We start from the raw sequence: 23892 nt of genomic DNA on the forward strand, positions 1-23892 counted from the left end.
GGGGGGGGGGGGGGGGGGAGGACTCTCAAACCCAGATGTAAATTGTGCTAGTGATCCCAATTGTCACTGGAGAAAATACAAAGTACTGCAAAGTAGGAGATTATTCTGCAAAATGCTATTCACAGCATTGTAACATTTCTTTTAGTCATTCACAACTTTCTTTTTTTGTGTGTTATTGTTTGCTTGTTTTTTTGTTTTTTTTTACTGCACTCAGGTTAGACATTTTGTGGTTCCAGTACAAGGTAAGGATTAGTGTATGATGTAGCCATCTTTATCCAGCAATTCCATATTATTGTATGTCATGTTTTGTGCAGGGCATAGGCACAGAGGGAGAAAACCAAGCCCAAAACTGTTTTTAGGACATATATGATCAAGAAAAGAATGCCATGATCTAGCATTGGTTTTATAAAAATGAGATAGAGGAGTCAGAATTTCTCCAGTAAATTGTGCGGCAGAGAGATTTTCGTTAAGTGGATGTAACGGGGAAGGTATTCATTGAAGCTGTAAAGCACAATCATTGAAAAGCAAGCGAGATTTATCAAAGCAAGCGTCAGATGAGTTTGGTACAGTTATATGTGACAATCTTGGCAAGAGTGGGTAGCTCGGTGTACACATTCATGCGCTGTAATACGTACGACAGGTCTATGACAACTATTTTGAAAAAGGAAAAATCTCTGCAGAAGGCGGCCATTTGGTAGAATAGTGTTCAGTTCAGCATGGAAAGTGCTCTAGTCGCTTCAGCAGTATTCCAAGTTTAATCACAAGATCACTGTGAATCCAACCTACAATATGTGCATCACATCCACTACACCAGATCATACTAAACCTTCTTGGGTGTCATTCAAAGGAAAAATAGCTGGCACAAAACCTTCTTGATATTCATGTTCTCTGTCACTCATTTACTACATTCTCAAATAAAGAAAGCATAGTATTGCCTTTTCCCTGCTTCTTTTTCATTTTCTAAGGGAGTTTTTGATGGTGAACTTTTACTTGTGGGTGTTTTACCTCCTGATCTTCACCTCCAATCTTCTCTACTATTTGCTTAAAGGACAAATAGAATGGGTTGCCCCAAAATGGCCATGTGTTCTTTCTTCGACATGACATTACGTCAGTCATTTGCTCCATTACTTCTAAAAACCAAGACAGCTCCCTGTTCAGACATCAGCAGAACATTAGCTGCACTTTACAAGGTGCCAAGTTTGTTCCTCGTTGGGATCGGGGTGATGTTTTTTGTTTAACTCCTAAATGCACACGTTTATTATCTTCACCATTCTTTACCAACAAATGCGCAAAGAATGATAATAACAATAATAATAATAATAATAATATGTACAACATGTGAACATGAATTCAACCACGGTTCCGCCATTGGTTGAGTGATTAATTACTCCTGCTTTACCAAAGTGCGGCAAACAATTTTCTAGGCAGTCAAATGTATTCACTTTACTGAGTGAGGATGTACCACGTGACACGATATTGCGGCCCTTGAAGTAGCTTTCATAAATAGGATCGTTGACGTTAAGATTCGACGCTGTGTACCCTGTAAAACATAGAGCAGGATCCAATCAGAAATCTAAACCAACAGCACACACCATTGACCTTTAGACCTGTTATAGACTATGTAGATTTGATGGATAGTACGGGCAATGACAAGCACTATAATTTTTTTTTTTTTGATTTTTCGTCATCTTATTTCATTTTTTTTTCTTCTATTTTTTCAATATTTTCTGTTTCCGAGTCAAGTTTGTCTCAGCAGTAGCAACCGGCTTCATCTTGTTGGAGGTCGTTTTCTGGCTCTTTCTGGTGAAGCGTGACAGGGACTGCGATGACAAAAGACGGTTAGTTAAGGAAGAGGGTGACTCTAGGAACATTTCACACTCGATATTGAATATTCAGTAACATCAATTTCGAACCACACCAAGTCACAAAGTACACACCTCATCACACATGGTCACAAAGTTGTCATTAGTATCGACATACTTTTGTCACTGATAATCTAATTTTTGTATACTCCATGGAGGTTCAGAAGTGTAATGGAATATTAAGAAGAATATGAAAATGAGTACATTTAATATCGTGCACACGTTGTTTGACGGATGAAGCAAGACATCAGTTTGTAAAATATATTTGCAAACACTGGTAAGATTTACTCTTTTCTACAAGAACATTTATGCCAGATTATCAAATCCATAGTCCCTAAGATGTACAGTGCAGGAGCATTGCAAACGTGCAAGAGCATAACACAGAACAAAAACATAAAAGATTAAATGTAAATTTTGTGGCACGTGATGCTGCATGACAAGAACCAAAAAATGATAGAGAGATGGTACAAGGAATGAGTATGGAATGAACAGAAAGATAGAAAGAAGAAACACATCATGACAACAATGCACAGTGAAGAAGAATAGAAATACCCCAACACTACGCCACTGGTGAAGAAAAAGAGCAGCAGTAAGTACCCATAGATGCCACAATATTTTACACTGATATCAGCCATGTTTTATAGGGGAGATGGAGTACATGTCTTACTGCCACCAGGTTAGATAAGTAAGCATGAATGAAGGGACCACACACTACATACACTGAAACCAGCTTTTAACAACAGATACGGTTGTATCTATGATGACTAACATCCATTTGTTACAAGTATAAACAGTGGCATATCATTTTTGTTAGGATAGCTTATCATTATGTAACTTGCAATATATAAACTTCACAAGTCAATTTCCTCATTTCAATGTTTTAAAAGTAATTTCACTGCTTTTACTACTTACTCCTCTTCATAGACTGTATTCATTGTATATTTCGCAAGGTTTTTATTTTTGCGAATCTTGCAAAGTCGGGTGCTATTTGCGAATCTAAAAACACACGGAAGTATTAACTCTGGTCCTGACATGAATGTGATGTGCACCCATACATTTCTCTTTTAAATACTGTACTTCATGATTGCGAATTGAACCACTCATGAAATTGAGAAGTCTCGATTTGCAAAAAAAAAAAAATTGACTCTCTATATAGATGGAATATACATGTGCTACAGTAGCATGCTGTATAGAGGATATTAAATTCTTGGCATGGCGTCTGTATGTGCGTACAGTTCATACAAATGAAATCAGCTGTGCTATTGATGCATTCATAGCAAAGGTCTTAAAATGTATAGAATAAAACGAAAGGAAAAGCCTTTCCGTGCCATATAACAAAGGGGGGGGGGGGAATATGGCAAGAAATATAATGCATGAAGTGTGGGGTTAGTAGACTCACTTAATGCACACAAAGATATGTATGCCACGACTGTGGATAGTTGAAGGTGAATGAGGTATCAACAGCACTGAAGATAATGATGATGATGTAGATGATGATGTACAAGATGATAACGATTATGATGTTGATGACGATGACGATGACAATGATGATGTAGATGATAACGATGATGATGATAATGATAACGAAATGATGATGATAATAATATGTGACCCGCTACAACAAAAGGATCCTAAAGTCGCTGACGGGTGAGCCGAGAAAATCGAGTTTGAAGTCAGATCATCAAAATCCGTCAAAACGTTCGGATTTGTTTTTGACATAATTTTGTAATCTAATGTATCTTCTATCATCTGCCGAAATTTCGAAGCTAAATGATTAAAGGAAAGGCAAGAGAATAGCATTTTTCTGGGCCATGATTTTCCGACTGTGAACGGAACAGAAACGTGTTCGAAGATTTGGATTTAGCACCTCAGGTAGACTCCGCCCCTAGCAACGAGGAAGTAATCTCATTGGTCAGTGCGTGGCATCCTGGTTACTGATTGGTCGTGCGTAGACCGCTGGGGCTAAGCTTGAATGAACATCCCGGAGGTTGCTAGGAGCGTACCTTCTATTGTCAAACGGTGAAAACTGTCTTGCTTTGCCTTGATCATGATAGCGTCGGAAGGAAAACTTTGAAGGCGGTTTTCTCGAAACGTTGATTCTTAAACCACTTGACATGCGCTAATAAAATCATTGATATTTTCGCAACCGAGTACTTTTATGAGTCATGTTATATATGTGGAAGAGTAAGGGAATAATGTCATGTCAGTTTCAGAAAATTGTCCTCCCCCGACTTTCGGACCCTTTTGTTGCAGCGGGTCACATATCAGTGATAATAATGTAGATGATGGCATTGATCATAATAACGACGATGACAATGATTTAGATAACGACAAGGATGATCACGATAAGAATGATAATGATGATGTTATGGCGATAATATCAATGATGATGATGTGGATGGTGGTGATGATCATGACAGAGACACCATATACTGGCAAAGACAATGATATCAACAGAAAGAATATGTGAATCTTCACATGGCTCATGAACTGCACTCTGAATACAACATAAAATCTCAACTGGAATACAGCAAGCACAATGCAAACAAGCACTAAAACATGTTTCCTATCCTTGCAAATGCTGACTGACATGCAAACAACACAATTCTTTTACACATAAACATGGAATCACCACACTCAGTCGAGGACACAAGACAACACAACTCAAAGAAAGAAAATAAATCAAACTGATTCATGACAACAAGAGAGCTTAAATCAAAATTTAATTTGACGGTACTGATTGCGATTTTGGAGTGTCTAAGTACAATACATGTGATGGTATGGAATGGTTTAATCTGTTACTGTGAACTGAACCATTACAAAACATCCATTATTCAAGTATGGTGTTTAGTGCCTGTTTGACAAATACCAAAAACCTGAAGGTTTCTAAAAGACAATTACAGTTAGCAACACTGTGAAAGTTCATTTTTCATTAACCATCAAGTTATAGTTGATGTAAACGAAAACAAACATTACATTATCGTATTATAAATACTGAATGAAAATCATTCTGGTGGTTAATTCCTATTGTTTCTATCACATTGTGCAACGCACATTCTGAAATGAACAAATTAGTAATGAATAAATTAGAGTTAGCTGCATTGTCTTTATGATCTGAAGCATGTGTGCATAAATGAAGGACGTAGTCAACATTTTGTCTTTTACTGCCATAAAAATGTGTTTGATTAGGCATGAGAATCGACTCCCTTCTAATGTTTGACAGTAACTGCAAATAAAAATGGGAATACACACAATGATGTGTTCAGCAATGTGCTGTAAATCCACATTTTCCTGTGCATCTGCACTGTACTCCTATGAGCTTGAAACCCAATTCAGAGCAGTTTGTTGACACTCCGTAGCATGTCTATCATATACGATTAATTAGGAGTCAGTTTTCTATAAAGACAATTTTCTGTAATGAATTCATTGTCTATCACCATGAAAGGTGTCAATATCCATATCAGGGAATCATATTCCATAATCATCTTGCCATATCTTTTGAATATCACAGCTGGTTCTCTTTTCGTCCTCAACCACCAATATTCCATCTGTCCCATCTCACATATTTTTTTATTATTATTTTTTTTTTTTATAGCAGTCTAATATCACCCCTATTGCATGGTTTAATATACTGTTAGCCCATATGAAATTCCAGCGGCAGCCAATTCTGTGAGGCTGTAAAAATAAAGCTTGCTCCTGCATCTGACACAATGAAACACTCGGCAAAAGCCACCCACACGTAGAATCTCTTGAAGTTAGAAGCCTCCTTCCTAGTGTACTGTATTAATAGGTATCTCTGACTACATGTGATTCTATGCATAATCTGTTTAATGTTTCTAAAAATATAAGTTAGGCAGGTTTTGCTTATTACAAAACAACAACAAAACCAACCAACCAACCAAATGAACACAAACACATAACTATGGAGAAACATAGTTGGGGAGCAACATAGATCATAAATTGAAAATGAAACAAAAATCAGTTGTTTAGTTTCAAGAATCCAATCCTGTTCATGTCATAGTCTATTACACAGAAAACAATGAAACAATACAAATCTATCTACACCTATTGTGAGTTTCAAAGCCTGTGAACACATTAGACTATTAACAATATGGCATTGAAATCTGAGCAAAATGGGATAAATACCTAGAAAAGTTACAACCACTTGGATATTAGTTAACATGCACTCAATGGGCATACAACAGAGTTGTTGAGACTTATAGCCCTGTCAGATAATCAAATTCAGATTGTTGTTACTTTCTCAAGACTTGCCACAATTTTATTGGACTTCCAGTGGTTTGTTGGCTTGATATAAGTTTCAGAGAAACTTTGCCTGTAATACAGACATAAATGTTGGGGTATGATATCAGAAAACCGGAGAGAAGGTTAATATGCAGCCACAATTCAGGTTTTAAGGGGGTCATAAGGAGGAGAAGGTCAACATTCTACCAGAATACAGCAAACACTGAAGGTGGATATTGGGATTAGAGGCTGCAAATTAATCGCTGAGTCAAGTTTCTCTCAGTTTTTTTGTGAAATTTGTATACACACGACTACACTCTCCATGGAAAAGGAGATGAAACCACCTGAATTCATGTAACACAGCACCAATGCAACTACTTACAAAAATGAAGAATACTTTGGAAAGGTACAGTTTTGTCATGATTTCTTTGTGTATAACTTACTATTTTGTATTTTATACTATGTACATTTTTCTACATCAAAGCGTACATTACCTACACATTTAGAAATGAATATATACACATACTGACTTATTTAAATAGGCTTTTTACTAAATAGAAAAATGTGTGAATTCAAAGAGATAGGCATTATGGGCATCTGTTTTGGACATAGGGAGCTTGTCTATTAAATTAGGTTGATGTAGACTATAGAATTAACAGCCTACTTCTCAGAAGATCTCCTTTGATTCCAACCCTATTTAAGGACTATAAACTAATTTTGAATATAGTCAAACAAAATTGAATGGGACTTCCAACATTTCATTTGGGTAAAACACCACTTTTCCCATAAATTGAGCTGTTCTGATTATGTCAAGATGAGTTAAATAACATAATCCCATTAGTTGGTATAAATTTTGTGTTTGCTCTCACATTTAATTAAAAAGCATTATATCAAATTCTTACATTACTTGTTGTGTCTCTTTGAAAATCATCATAAATTGTGCAAGCTGGTAGTAAAAAATAAAACAAAAACCCAAATTTACCTCTGTGAATACACCTAGATTGGGTCCCCTCCCCTGGCAGTTTGTTCAGTGACCATACCCTGGAAGGATCCAGAAAGCCCCTTCTTATCAATAATGGTTCATTCAAAATGCACACACAGATATGCACATGTAGGACTAAAGATGGCTGTGTGAATGTGAACATTCTGTCTTCATTCAAGAACTTTCATTAAACTACAGACAGCAGACAATTTTAGAGGGTGGTCAGCACGATAATTGCGTGACCTGCTACATCTGGAAGCAGCAAAATTGGTTACTCTCAGCATCCGAGTGCTGATTTGTAATCCAGCAACAACTACTGATCGACCACCTCCACATAATATCTATTATGTGAACACGAGACCTCAGTTGAGCCACATTGTTGCATACGTCATGCAAAACAGTTGCATTTACCTATAAATCAGTTTGTGTTGTCACAGATTTTAACAGGGTGGTAACAAGAGCAAGTGAAGAACTGCAATTAGCTTTTAGCCAGCAGATCATATTTATTATGAACCACCAACCACACTCCCCCCCCCCCCCTCCATTCATCAGATATAATTATCTTTTAAAAAACTGTTATTTTTCTGATTTTTACACCTACATTGCAAGAATCAATATTTGTGAGTATGAAGTTAGACTGATTTATACAGTGTGGTTGACAATGGATGACATTATTCATTGACAAATGGATTAAGTGGAATGATATGCCATCTCACTTGGGGGGGGGGGGGGGGAGGGACAAAAAGGATTTTTCTCCTTGAGTCATGAAAAGCACAGTCTTCACTGTTTGAATGAATGACCACCTGAAAGGGCTAATGCCATTATCAACTGAGCGCTGGCAGCAAAAGGGGTGATTTTCCATTGCAGTCCCTCTTTTTCTGCCGTAACTACATGGCCTGTCCAATGGGCACTAGATACATCAAGTCCCCTGCTTTCCTTCCACAGATATACCGTTACCTCCCCTACCACCAAAGCCAAACCCATCCTTTACAAATCAATTTAAGTCCCAGCCAGTGGGTCACACTAGAAACCTCGTTGTCATCCCATCGCACGAGTCTTACCCATAATCAAGCGAACAATTTCTTCGACTGATTTTATCTCTCGATACAACTCATCATTGCAGAACAAACAAAGCGAAAACAAGATGGTTCTGCAGAGAGCAAATTAAATTCATGTGTAGAAAATTATATGGATGTATTCGTTTTAAAAAAAAAAGAACAAACAAACTAGCATCTGCATATCTTCAAGTTTTCAGCATGAACAACCAGCGTTGTTTGGTTGCGTGTCCGGATTTTGGTTCTTCTCCAGGCTGACCTCAATCACTGATTGGTTGAGAAGACAGATTTAAAAAAAGAAAAGAAAAGAAAAAGAAAAAAATGTACAAAAAAAATGGAGGGGCAGAAACAAGAGCAGGAGAAACAAAAGAGGCAAAGGATTTGAAAGGGGTCAAGGAAATTAAAATGGAACAATCATGCCACAAAAATAATATGTAACATTTCTGAAAACGCACAAGAAAATCATAAACGAACAGTCGCATACTTCGCAAACATGTAAAAATAAATCATAAATGTATGCATGGATGCAAACAATGTAGCACAGAATAGGCATTTCAGCTAATCACAATTTCCAATTGAACTTTTAGACCTCTGTAGAGTGCTGTTATGTAGCCTGTGGAAGAGTACTTTGTTTTTGTTTTTTTAAGCATTCCCCATCTCAAATTGGTTTACAACACAGAAACAAAAATGCAGTAGCTGAACAGAAGAAAAGATCTGACTTCGCCTACCCTCATATACTGTACAATAGAAAGTGAATATATACACAGAAATGCCTCAATTTTCAATAAGCAAAGATTTCTTCAAGGATAGATTTCCTTGACATCTTTAACACCAAACTGTAAAACTACCATGTCCTTTCCCATATACAGCTGTATATCAGAATCTTCACAGTAAGAAATATTTTGGCTTCTACAAGAAAAACATTTACATTCTGGAAGATAATTTGGAACTTCAATACCCATCTTGTATGGTACTGATGGAACAGACTCCCTGCATGGGGATCTGAAATCAGCCCACAAGCTGTAGACAGCAAAATTGTCGTAGGCAGTTTTATTAAAGCCAAACAAGGGAATTGCCTTTCACGACTATCAATATACCACTGACTTTTGCAAAATGCCAAAAGTGCTTTAAAGCAAAGGAGAAAATTCTATATCGCCCATTCCATCTGATTATTGCCAGTATGAAGGCATATGGCTTTGTGTTTGTAACAACCAGATCTGAATAATTTGAGAATGATTACAACACTTAAAACTTAAACTTAAAACCCAATCCTAAGCCGACTGGTCTTATTTGAAAGGAAGATGTACAATACAGGACTTTCCTTTGAATCACATGCTGTGAACTGCCCTTATTACTATGTCCCCTCCCCATTTCCTGTTAAGTCACAGAAAAGTTAAACATTAATGCTGAAGAACCAACCCCTATTTACATATTCTGTGGGGGGCATAAACATACACACGTGCTTCAATATAAATCTGTGCAGAACTTGAGTGAACAAGTAAATGCTCATTGCCAAGACAAGATAAGCAAATTGTCACTTCTAATCAAGCAACCTCAAATAAACCATGCAGATACTACGACATGCACACATTTCTGTACTGTACCTGCCCTTGCCAACTTGTGGATCCGCTGGAAGTCCACTTTAAATGTATTCTGTGTCTTACCTTCTGAATACAACCTATGGGCCTTCGGAGAGGCAGAACTCTTAACAGGCATTTTCTGTATTCAAAATATACACTACATTCTCTTTTTACGATGAGAATGATAAAGGACCTACACATCACTCTCCCTCACACAACATACATCTTGTAGCATGGTGTCCTATTCCATGCAAATAAATAAATAAATAAATAAATAAATAAATAAATAAATAAATAAATAAATAAATAAATAAATAAATAAATAAATAAATAATCAATCACTAATTCAATAAATAAATAAATAACCTCTATTTACTAGGGCATACATGAAAATAAATATAAGTCAAATAGCACTTCAGTACCCTACACATTCCAGTTTCTTTTCACCATCAAATTATACATGCAGGTAAGAAATGGATGTTACACGATGTGAGATTGGTGTCCTGCATAGGTTCATGAGGGGAATGTTGTTAATTCATGTTTGCAGGAGGCAAAGGTCAGACGTGCCACAGAGTACATAGATGTCTATTGTGCTTCTGAAATGTGCGGTTTGATGAAATAATACATTTTAAAGTTAGAATAGATGTATGTGTTAAATAAGCTGAATGTTTCCATCCAGTGCTGCTGTGAAAATGACTAAAGACAACCATGCAGCAAAACTTGGAGCTGGATGTCTTTGCATGGTTTGATTTTTATACAACATAAGAGTGATTTTCAGTGGCAGTGCATTAGATTCCACTCCAGACAATAAATTACAATGTATGGTGGTTTGGCATCTGAATCAGTGTTTGTGCATTATTTCTGAATCACCTGTTCCTGCTTTTAAAATATTTTTTTCTTTAAATGTTTAATTCTCCCATTCCCTAGTCCATATCCATTACCGCCCCCCTTTTTTTTTTGTTGCTAAAGACAAAGAACATTTAACACTTAAGACAGCAAAGGGTATGCCCTGCAGGACAAATAGATGAATAAATTACAACAAAATATTCTTAATACTCTATGGCCCGAATTCACGAATGTGGTACAAATGAAACCATGGTTTAAACCATGGACAAAAACCATGGAGCGCCAATTCTCACACGGAATATTTCATTATGAAATTGGTCATTTCGTCGACAAAATGACCGTTTCGTTAACAAAATTATCATTTTGTGGACGAAATGTTCATTTCGTTACAAAATAATCATTTCATCGATGAAATTACTGATTTCGTAACGAAATATTCCATGCGACACTTGGCGCTCCATGGTTTTTGTCCATGGTTTAAACCATGATTTCATTTGTACCACCTTCGTGAATTTGGGCCTGTAAGTCTTTGACAGCTGCCATACAAAATCTGACTACCCCCCCCCCCCCCTTAACATGAATCCTTTAATAGTATATTCTCAATGGCCAGTTTGGAATAGCAAATCATAATACATTATATATATTTGTTTGTGTGTGTGTGTGTATAGCCATTGACAGGTATATCTAACGTAAACAATTCAAAGAACATGTAGATAAACATTAAAAAATGTTGACTACTTCCTAGAGAATATGATTTGTCCTTTTTGCATGACTTGCCCTGTTGAAGGCTTCTGAAACAAAACGCAAAGAAGTCAGCAAACATGTCAACTGTGAAACACTTCCCCATGACCATGACCCCTGACCTTGAAATTTGGTATCACAATCCACTTTCACTAACATTGTTTTACAGAGAAATGCACATGTCCATGATCAGGATTCAAAATCTTACAATGATTCAGTCTAAACTTTAATGCATAAGAAGAATTTTTCATGGACTAACACAAAAAGACAAATGTTATGCCTTTGCAACCGAACTTTGGCAGATATCAAAGTACTGTATGGTGAGAATGTCTTTTTAATATCTTTTATGAGTGAGACTCAAGGCATAGAGTCAGCCTTGATTGGACGGTAGAAAATCTTCCATTGAGAAATGAGTGTTATACTTTAAGGAAGTCAAGAGCTGACTTAATGGCAGCACATTTGACTTACTTCACAGCCTGAGTCAGTGGCCGCTAGACTGATAAATAAATAAAAGTCCTGCATCAAGTATAGGTACTTCAGATTTAAAGGGATCGTATAGTTTTGGTTGAGGCTTGATTTCAGGTTTCTAACATTTTTGGTGAGATAATGAGAAACCTCTTAGGAAATATAAAAGAGCATGTAATTCCATGAGGAATTCAACATTTATTTGATGAAAATTGGTTTTGAAATGGCTGATATATCCAAAACAGAGGGATTCTAATAAAATGTGAGACCCACATTTTATTACGATCGCTTTGTTTTACTTTGTTTTTGGATGTCTCGGCCATTCCAAAACCGATTTTCATCAAATAGACTTTGAATTCCTCTTAATAGGATGGATTGCTCTGTACCATTTCACAAGTGGTTTCTTGGTATCTCGCAAAAAGTTAAAAGCCCAATCCTCAGCTCTGCCAATACTGTACCATCCCTTTAATTATTTTCTTTTTCTCCTTCTTTCTGCGAAGAGGAAAAGGATACTGTCGCCGGCTGGCTTGGTTTCTGTTGACTCCATACCAGGTAAAGCTGCCGCTACTCGTCTGAACAGCTGTGAGGGAGGAATAGGATAAGTGTCCGAGGTGAGGATCAGCGAAGTGATGTCGCATGGAGGACTGTCTCTAGACTTTAGACATTATTTATTGGTTAAATCTATCACATTTTACCTTCTTTATGCATGATCATTCCATACAGTTTTCTTGGCTTGCTCTTCTCTTCTTCTTTATCATTCTTCTATCCAATGATGCGCAACCAAAGAAAACTACACTATATGAATGGCAATGAATGGGATACAAGGGAAAATATTGCAGGAGTTAGGACCAATATTGCATGAAGATGAATGCAATATTGACCAAAATGGGTGCAATATAATTCCCTAGTGTTCTATGAAAACTAAAGCCAGCTACTATAATCATTATCTATTACCAAATCAACAAAAGGCAAAAACCGTACACAGTAGGTTTTAGTTAAACAATCTAAAGTACACTCTGTAATTAAAAAGCTGTGACTTTCACTTGTAGCAAGAGTTTGCACACTTAAGTAGGTGTTCAAGACACAGACGACACAATTTAATATGGAGTATTATTGCACAACCATTTACTAAAGTAGCTTATGGGGAATTAATGCAATAGCTTATTTGTTTCACTGAATGCCCTGATAAATTGCACATAAAAAATCAATAGACAAAAATATGCATTTTTAATGCATCAATAAAATGCCTTTACATACGCGGGTAGATAATTTTCAATGTTGCACATACAGTCAACCCTGTCTATAGTGACCACCCATGGGAGAAAAAAAAAAGTGTCTGTTTGAGACAGATTCCCGCTAGAGACAGGGTCTTTAACATGCCTTTGCTCATGGGAGAATTTTTTAGTGGCTGTATGTGGGAGGTGGCCACTAAAGGCAGGTTTGACTGTACATTGAAACCATAGATGGCAGGATGGAGAGCATGTATATTTGGACAGAGATTGTGAAAGCTTGACAAGCCAGTACGAGGAAAGAAGATGTTCAGAAATAGAGAGAATCTTAAAATCTGTGGTAAGAATGGACACTTATAGTGTTGGGAGAGAAATTGAGATGAGTAGACAGACAGACAGACAGACAGACAGACAAATATGAAAAACAAAACCAAAAAAAAAAAAAGCACAAAAAACTTGGATGTGATATCAGAGATGGACAGATGGAAATACAACTTGTAGTTGGATTATCACACACATGAACAGAGGCACCCCAGAAAGACTGCAGCAGCCTGGTTTAAACTCTTCGCAGGGGCCTCTTCTTGGGCTCCAAAGTATAGCCACGGGGTGATAATCAATAATGCTGTATACGAGACCACCGTGCTCGTCACTGCCTGACAACGAGATCGCATCAGTGTCTGACATACGGTCAACGTTCCCCCGCATCTCATGCTCCCTCCCGCCCCGATCATCCATCCCCTGCAGTGACTTGTCAAACGGTGTGAGGATTTTTATCAGTGAATGGGAAGACCTACGGAGAGGGAAATTGTGTATATGTGTATATGTGTTTGTGTATGTGTTTGCATGTGTGTGTGTGTCTATGAGTGTGTGTGTGTGTGTGTGTGTACAGATTATCTCAGAAGAGACATACACATGTGTCTGAAGCTGTTGTATGTGTGTCCCAGTGTGCCTATATTTGTTGAGAGAAGACTGCCCAAGTTTGACGAGTCCCGGTGATAGAGCAAGCTTAAAACTGGGGCAAGGCTCATTCAAACTGCGCTCACATGCTCATTACACATAATGCATTTCAACAGACTTTCCCAGGCTATTATGAAGATGGAAAAAAGTCTGGCAGCTACAGTCGTATCTAAGCCACGAGTTTGAATAATCACAAAAGGGTCATAAAATGCCCTCCTTTGATCGAACGGAGTAACATGTGCCATTTCTTGATTCCTGCACTCTCTTCCTTTAAAGACACAAAGTCTAACCTGAACGAAAATTACAATGAATAGATTTTAAAAAGTACATCAAAAATGTGATGCTATTTTGTAATTGAACAAGAATGATCCAAATCTGAATAGCTCGAACTGCTGATAGTTTTGTCAGTACTTAAACTTCAACAGTCATTCTAAATCAAGCTGCCACTTATAGTGGTAAAATTTAAATCAAAATGTTCCCTGCATCTTAACTTTCGAGTTTTAATCAGATATACCACTGTGACATAAATTTTCATTTGATTTGGTGGTTACTACTATTTAGCATGTAAAATACTACAAAACATTAAATTGCAATTTTTTAAGACCAATATGTGAGAACCTTTAATCCATACTGCTCAAGAGCCTAAAAGTGCACTCAAAGTATTAGGCTACATGACTCTAAAGCCATGAAATATACAGGTATATATCACAGCTACACTCACTATCACACAAACATTATACATTTTCAGGTATACAATGCATCCATGAACATAAATACATAATGTACATGTAGACAATCAAAGTACACAAAGAAATAGAAGAAAGACTTACTTGTTTTACATTATAGCCTGCCTTTGCACTTGTTTCGATGAACATTACATTGAGCTCCTTGGCTTTGCGCTCGCCTTCATCTATTGACACTTGTCTGTATTCAGCATGGACAAAGGAAGCAAAATAGTAACTTTTTAAATTACAATTCTCATCTTGAACATCATATATAATATATGCACACAATACACTGTAACTCTCTCTCTCTCTCCCTCTTGCATTAAAGTGTATACAAGGATTCCATTCTTGGCTTATTTTCAGTAATGATGACTTGATACTTGCACCAAAGCTTTATAACGTTGGTTCAGAATTTGAGAACTGTTCAAACACCATCCTGAGAAGAGAAGAGAAACTTAATGCCCCACTCATTCTTTTTTTTGCATGCAAAATTATCCATCATGTACAAAGTAACTTTCCAGTACACTAGTTTTGACAGAACTTTGGTTTATGAAATGATATTATCAGTACACTGCAATCAAATATACACTCAATAATTTATGGACCATCAACTATTTTAACAAAGGGTTGCTAAACAATGAAATAAATTTTTTGAAGAAGTTTGCCTCAAAACAATTCAAAATACAAACAACATCAAAACACAAAACTTTTTATGTCTAATAAAAGTTTTACTATAATACTGTAAAAGAGGATATTTTTGTGGCAGTAATTTTTCACGCTCTGTCGGGTAAGCTGAGTTTTGCGTGTTTTTAATTCTGCGGAATCAAATCATGAACTGTACTGGAACATATGGCAAGCAAAAATATTCGCGTGCTTTAATTTTTGCGCTGGTTTGTGGTTGCGCGAAATTTGCAAAAATTTCGACAATGCGAAAATTTCCACTTTTAAAGTAATAAACTTCAACTTCAACATTTATTCAATATAACTTCAACATTTCTTCAACATAACTTCAACATTTCTTCAACATAACTTCAACATTTATTTTCTTCAACTTCAACATTTATTCAATATAACTTCAACATTTATTCAATATAACTTCAACATTTCTTCAACATAACTTCAACATTTATTCAATATAACTTCAACATTTCTTCAACATAACTTCAACATTTATTCAATATAACTTCAACATTTCTTCAACATTTATTCAATATAACTTCAACATTTCTTCAACATAACTTCAACATAACTTCAACATGCATTTTTTTCTCACCGTTTGTCTGCGAGATCAGTTTTATTTCCTACAAGCATGATGATGACATCACTCCCTCTCTCTGTCCGAACGTCATCAATCCATTTTGATGTCTGGTGGAAAGAGTTAGCATCTGTAAAAAAAAAAAAGAAAAAAAAAAAAGAAAAGAAAGAAAGAAAAGAACAGCAGAGTAACTAATGCCGATAATGACATTTCACATGTAGACACTGATTGCGTATCATTGCCTGTGGTGCTTAATGTCAAGAATGTAAAAACATGCAGTTAATTCATTCAACTAAACAGAATACAGCAAGTGTTCTATACAACAATGTACAAGTACTGTATATGTCATAAATGAAGATTTACAATTGTAACATGATTTTAGAGCTTTTGTTTGCATTTTCCTACAATAAAAGGTCGGAGAGAAACAATGGTCAGTTCCCAAAATGATGTTAAGGCCTTATGAGATGTTCAGAAAACATAAATAGTAAAATAAAAACAATGTTACTGCCATTATTTTGGTGTCACTATGCCATTCGTTTGAATTATGAAAACAATATTTACATGAAATAAGTCCACCGCTATCATCAAAGACAGAGATTAGAAAGAGAAACATACATCACATTGTACAGTATCTTTGTTTTTGCCAATTTTCACACACAGATATCTCACTTGAGTATGTACGATGCACTTTGTCAAGAACTTACTATCAAAGGGAAAATTGCATAGCATATGTTTTGTAGCACATCATTATCTAAATGCAAAGAAATGCAATACACTTTCTGTGTCATGTTATAGCATAATTACCTTCCATATGTATTACAACATACATATTGAGAGCATTTCATAAACCATGTCATATCACATGTTTATGTGTTGTACAGTGTAGCTCTTACACATGATACAAAATATGAATCACTATGTCCAAAATATAACAGGAACCTACAGTGTACACACTTGTACATAAAATAACATTGCATAAGCTTGGTTTACTTGACACCTGTTTGGTTTTAACAGTGACATGTCACAAATTATCAGAGACAGGGAATACAGGAGACTCATCATGAGTAAAATCCTTTATCCTGCAAGATTACAAAATACTCCTTGAACAGTTTAATGGGGAGCCCCATTCGTTCACTAGCCATGATTATCATACACAGTCAGCAGTCTGGGTTTGGGTGCTCTATGAGTACACTCTACATTGTACAATACACTATGACGACACGTAGATCTCTGTTTGATTTGCCTTGTAGCAACTCTGATGTATACGTGTACCAACCAAACATATGTTTTTTCTTCTTTCTCCGTGTCTGTCTGTCTACCCCCTCCCCCCCCCCCCCCCTCTCTCTCTCTCTCTGTTGAGTACAGACCACATACAAGTGTGTACAGGCTACCAATTATTGGATGTTAAAAGATGGGATCACATTTCAGTATAATTGCACACACAACCTTAAAGGGATCAGATAGTTTTGGTTGAGACCTACTTTCAGGTTTCTAACATTTTTTGGTGAGATAATTAGAAACCTCTATGAAACATGAAAGAGCATGTAATTCTATGAGGAATTCAACGTTTAGTTGATAAAAATTGGTTTTGAAATGGCTGAGATATCCAAAAAAGAGCGATTCTAATAAAGTGTGGGACCAACACTTTATTACAATCGCTTTGTTTTGCTTTGTGTTTGGATGTTTCAGTCATTCCAAACCTGATTTTCATCAAATAAACTTTGAATTCCCCTTAAAATGGTATGCTCTGTACTATATCATGAAATGTGTTTTCTTGGTACAATGTATCTCGCAAAAAGTTAAAAGCCAAATTCTCATCTCCACCAATACTGTACCATCCCTTTGATATACACAATGAAGAATATGAAAGAGTCCATTTGACGGTACAGGCTGGTTAATGATTTCATGATATCATTAACTCACATGATGCCAGAAGATTTAGATGCCAGAAGATTTAGAAGGGCAATCATGAAAGTATTGACAATTCTCGGGTACAGATGTATCAGCACTTCTCAACATACATCCTAGGATTCCTACTGATGTAGATGATCAAGTACATTTGTAATTAACATTCATCTATACCCCCATTCTACAGATATTTTCTCTCATCAGTCACTCCTAAGAAGTAGAGTTTATCACTTCCGGCCACCAACTGAAGCGTACAGTATCAGATCACAGTGCAATGAATCTGACTTTTGGCTCAGGTCAGCATCAGACATATTGGGCAGTGATCCGATGAGGCAAGATTGTCAGATCAGTAGTGAGGATCACACGCGACATGTCTGACACCCACATGATCGTCGACCAACCACGTTGGATTCATCAGACTGCGATCCGATACACTTCGGCGGGTGGCCAGAAGCAACAAACAATAACTTTGCCTTCGATGAGTGACCAATGAGAGAAAAAAAAAAAATCTCTGTGGAATGGGGTACAACTTTGCATGACTAGCTGATACAATGAGTAACACTTGTAATGTGTATTGGCAGTACAACTTGTTTCAATCTCCAGAGTCCAACAAATAGAACTGGGCCATAAAAACACTTACATTTCTGTTTTAACAGAATTCAACTAGAATTCAAATCATGCCATTCACTGAATTTAAATGAAATTATTTTCTATGATAACATTTTGGTAGTGATCCGGATCATTGTCTGGATCCAAGATTTTTTTTATCAATCTTTTTTTTTTTTGAAGGATTCTTCATCATTTGGAAATACTGCCAACAATTAAGGGAATTCAAGCTTCGCCTAGTTAAGGTGTGCATACGCGCACTGAGCATGAACTCGAGGCGCAGTGGTCAGTATAAAGCTATGATACAGACACGAGAAAGGATTCTTTTGGGAGACATAGAACCATTTTTAGCATACTTGTACACATTTTTAAAGTGTGTATGTGCGGAAATGAGATGCATGTGGAGGTCTATGCTCTCCGAGTGCTTTGCTCTCCGAGTGCTTTATTTTCGAAAATGCCTTATGTCTTTAAAATGATATAATATGCCTGCTTATTGTAAGAAAATCCACTTTAAAAGAGGAGAGTAGTATTTGACTAGCTGCAGTGAGAGAAACTAACATCACATGACACAAACCTTACGAGAGGCCCATTATGCAGGCACTGCAGACTTGATACAGTAGATGTTTACACAGCCAAATTTTCCCGTTATTTGTCTCGTTTTCTCACACTGCTTCAATAGATGATTTTCCTCCCTTTAACCCCAAGCAATTCTTTCTTTGGCATTTGATTCTCCCTTCAGGTTTGAAAGAGTTCATGGCTGATGAGAAATATAAAATATACCAAGTGCAATTCAAAACTAAACATGGGCTGCTTGAATGTATACTACATCTGTATAGAAGTGGCTTACAGCATCCCCCATCCCTCCCTCATTCACAGCATAATCTCTCCCTCAAAATGAGATTACAGTTTTCCTACATAACCCCCTTGTATGTCAGTTGAGGCACCACATATTCTTCACATTTCACATACAACACATAGTGCATGATTCCAGTACCACTGCACGGCATTAAACTGCATGCAAGAATTATGGATCAAATTGTACGATGACTATGTTGTACAAAAGGTGTGAATATAGTATGTGTGTATAAAGGGAATTCTGAGAGTTTTGTGCATGAATTGTATAAAAGATTATAATGCATTATCTGGTGAATGAAAATGGGTATCTCCACAGTAAAAGGGTACATTTCAGGGATGTTGGGTTATTTTCTGTTTCTAATGTGCATTACCCCCTATATGATCTTTTAGAACACTTCAATGAGATCACATTACACCAAAATTGTTTCAATCAAGCTATCTATCAGAATTTTTGCCATAATCAAATTTTTTGGCTGAATGTACATGTATGTAACTCTGGGCTGACATTGTATTCTTGTATGTTCTAAACATACAAACATCACTCTTTTCTGCAATTCACTCCTTCGTGAGTGAATGTTTCCACTCGTCCTTTTTTTTAAAGAGAGAGAGAGTACAACATTCAAAACCTGTTCTTATATTCAACAAAATATTACATTTCAAGAACTTACCTTCGATAACTGACCAAAACTGATTTCTCTGTAAAGTCTAATCAGTTAATTGCTCAGTCATACATCAAATGAGATTGATGACAATATGACATACATCTTTATATTGTTATACAATGTATATAATCCATGAAAAAGTACACAATAACTGACAATCGGTTGAATTGATATCCAGATAACATGATGCCTCCTGCTTCCATACATGTACATGGATGTGTGAGACATTACTTTCCACTAATCTGAAGTTTCTAGAAGGGTTTGTTTAAAGAGAAGCCCTAGGCATGGCACTTTATTCCCATTTCCTCATCCTACTGTAGTTGGAGGGGACTTGGAGGGGAATGAAACCCAACTAGAAATGTCGCTACAGCGACTGGTTATACCCCCGCCAAACAACATTTCATAAGCTTTGGTCAAAACAACATTTCATAAGCTTTGGTCAAAAAACTGAGGAAGTAGTTAAATCCGCAAGATCTTTCCTTGATCTTCTGCCATTAATATGCCGTTACCATGGCAACGTACTTTCGGGTACTGTCGAAAAATGCGTCTTGCACATCTACAACCAAAGGCACACATCTGTACCAAGTTTCATGGAAATTGGGCAAAAACTGAGGAAGTAGTTTGCAACACAAAATTTTCCATCATTTTGGCTCATAATATGTGAGCTGTTACCATGGCAACATGCTTTTTGTCACTGTCAAGAAATGTGTCATGCTGACCTATATCCTAAGACAAACATTCAATATGAATTCCATGAGAATTGGAAGAACACTGATAAAGCAGTTTTGCCATGAAGCATTTTGCCCTATATTTTACCAATAACATGCCGTTACCATGGCAACGCACTTTTTGCCACTGCGGAAATATGTGTCTTGCACATTAACATATTCAGATGAACATCTGTACCTAATTTCATAAAAATTGATCAAAAACTGTGGGAGGAGTTCGCGACGCAAGATTTGTACCCATTTTTGCCCATAATATGCCGTTACCATGGCAACGTACTTTTGGGTACTGTCAAAAAATACGTCTTGCACATCTACAACCCAAGGCACACATCTGTGCCAAGTTTTATGGGAATCGGTTGAAAACTGAGGAAGTAGTTCGCGACGCAAGATTTGCAACGGACCGACCGCCCGACCGACCGCCCGACCGACCAACCGCCCGACCGACCGCCCGACCGACCGCCCGACCGCCCGACCGTCCGCTGATTCCTATATACCCCCTTCAAACTTCGTTTGGTGGGGGTATAAATATCAGTATGGGAATGGAGAGAATACAGAATATATAGTAGAATGCATCAATGAAATTTGAGGAAAATCAGAATATTCATTCAAAAGTTATGAACTATTATGGTTTCGGTACTGGCACCAGTGGATATGAAGGCTACAACAATTTGCAATATTCAGTAGGACAACAATATAAAGTGGTATGATATGAAGAAAACAAGAAGAGAATTCAACATATTTTCTTTCTTTTTTTTAAAGCACATATGTAATGATAGAGCACTAACCTCTCTCAGACTGCAGGGGGAAGAATATTAACCTTGTCGGCTACATTGTGTACAAGAGAAAGGAATGTGCACTTTTCATATAAAATGAAATTTTGCAATATTCTCTTTAATTTTTCTTTAGACCATTGTCCTACACATGACAAAATCGCTGTGCAGTCTTTTTATCCAGCAATGGTGGTCCAAAACTTCAGAAATTCTTAACTTTTAAATAGATTCTCTGATTTGCCTCAAACATTAAATGTACGATTTGCAAATGCGTTCTACAGATATTTTTGCATTCACTCGATTAAATCCTTTAAAGTCAGCCATCCCTCGGTTGCTTGCTTGGAAGCATTCAATACATCTTTCATAGTGGTCACATATTATAATGAAAATCAATTTCAATTCCATTCAAGGATCACATCATCCCTCTTCCATACCACAACCCCATCTCACTCCAAAACAGCACCGTGCACATGCATCCTGATATTACAGTGTGATGCAACATTGGGAGAATACGATGTGCATCACATTTACTGGGTGCTTGACACGACACCACCATGTATACTGTATACGTCAAATATTTTGAGAGGTTTTCATTTTTGCGAATTTTGAGAGTTAGGCGCTATTCGCGCAATTAAAGGGGAAGGCTAGTAACTGATCAGTGGGAATCAGTGGAAATGCTGGGAGATGATTGTTCCAATCCTTGTGGGATTCATTCAAGAGTTCATTGTATATCTATTGTTGTGTGAAAATGATTTGCTTCAGAATGGTCTCATATTCAAGTAATGTGCAGTTTAATGCTTCCAGGTTAGCGTCCCTGGTCAGTGACGGGGCATTAATCTGCACATTACTTGAATATGAGACCGTTCTGAAGCAAATCATTTTCACACAACAATAGATATACAATGAACTCTCAATTGAATGAATCCCATAAGGATTGGAACAATCATCTCCCAGCATTTCCACTGATTCCCACTGATCAGTTACTAGCCTTCCCCTTTAAAGACACAAGAAAATAATGACTCTGATCCCCATATGAATGTGACACACACATGACATTTCTCCTTTAAGTACAGTACTCCGGGATCGCAAATTTAACCACTCGCAAAATCGTAGGAAAGTCCCGTTTCGCGAAAATTGAGCCTCACTAAATACATGGCGTATACAGTAGCTGATGGCTTCTCGGTACTCACTTGTGATGTCGTAGACTACGACAGCGACGGTGGAATCCCTGATGTAGCTGGGGATCAAGCTGCGGAAACGCTCCTGCCCTGCCGTGTCCCACAGCTGCAGTCTGACGGTGCGGTCTTCCAGGTACATGGTCTTTGACAAGAAGTCTATGCCTATGGTAGCCTGCAGGGTAACACAGACAAACAAAAATACACAATAGGTACATATTCTTACAGATACAGATACAGATACAGATACAGATATTTTTATTAGTCTTTCTTCCAACAAAAAAGATAATCATTTTCCAGGTGAAAAAATACAATACAAATTATACAAAGTACACTGTATACATAATTCAGACATGAAAAAATAACTACAACAATATAACTTAGCAGTCGCACATAATATACAATCCACGTAAATCTAAAACACAATTAAAATATCTTCACAATCATAATACAGAGTAACCAGGAAGAGAGACTAATAAGAGATAAAAAGATAGAGAGAGAAAGAAATAAGAAAGAGAGTGGGGGAGAAAGAAATAAGAAAGAGAGTGAGGGAGAAAGAAAAAAGGCAGACACCCAACTAGAAGTGGTAAAAATTTTGAGATTTGGATCGCGATCAGGGTCACGTCTTTTTGATTCATTGTTCTCACTGGAAAAAAATTCAAAACTTGGGTCGCGTTTAGGTACATGTAGGTGAGTGAATGCAAGTAAAAATAAGTCCATCTCACAAATCTTAGCAATTCAAATTTAATTTTGAATCATTCTTCCTGAAGGTTTTTCATTATCATTAAAGTACAAATTACTTTAATCAAGACAACACTGCAGTAACTTCAAACAAAAGGTTCTGCTAGTCCCCCCCCCCCCCAAAAAAAAAAGAGCCATTATCACTACAACAAAACACAACAAAATAAACTTAAAAGGTACTTGAAGTTTCTCTTTGGATTCCAAGCCAAGGAAATAAATTATGCAACAACAAAAAAAGAGAAAAAAAGGTCTGATTGTGATTCTACTGTATTTCACAAACCAAACTTGAAAGTGGAAGTGCAATACAAAGAAATTTTGGCTGCTATGAATTATGCTGAATGAGTGTCAAGCTATAAGGAGTTATGCTCGATTTTTAAGATTCATATCAAATCAATCCCACAGCTAGGCCTGACTGCACATTCAACAAACGGACAGTTGCAACTCTCTGCATAAAACATACTTCTTGTATTACTTTTCATTTCCTCTCGCTCGAAATCTACAAAATTAC

General features: G+C 36.8%; 1 protein-coding gene across 2 annotated transcripts in view; it reads right to left on the reverse strand.

Annotated features, from left to right (window-relative positions):
- Positions 1 to 209: 209 nt before the first annotated feature.
- Positions 210 to 23892, reverse strand: part of LOC140244746 (ras-related protein Rab-6A) — a 33125-nt gene continuing 9442 nt past the window's right edge. Inside the window, exons 3-7 of one of the 2 annotated variants that reach the window (XM_072324359.1) lie at positions 22659 to 22818; positions 15958 to 16069; positions 14790 to 14883; positions 12287 to 12353; positions 210 to 1820 (exon numbers count right to left, since the gene is read on the reverse strand). In XM_072324359.1, the coding sequence (XP_072180460.1) occupies positions 1750 to 1820; positions 12287 to 12353; positions 14790 to 14883; positions 15958 to 16069; positions 22659 to 22818 (504 nt within the window). In that variant the 3' untranslated portion in view covers positions 210 to 1749. Of the gene's footprint in view, positions 1821 to 7835; positions 8409 to 12286; positions 12354 to 14789; positions 14884 to 15957; positions 16070 to 22658; positions 22819 to 23892 lie in introns of those variants that run through there. The other variant, XM_072324360.1, reaches the window with a different exon arrangement.

Source organism: Diadema setosum, chromosome 21 (assembly GCF_964275005.1).
Source record: "Diadema setosum chromosome 21, eeDiaSeto1, whole genome shotgun sequence".
Classification (NCBI taxonomy): domain Eukaryota; kingdom Metazoa; phylum Echinodermata; class Echinoidea; order Diadematoida; family Diadematidae; genus Diadema; species Diadema setosum.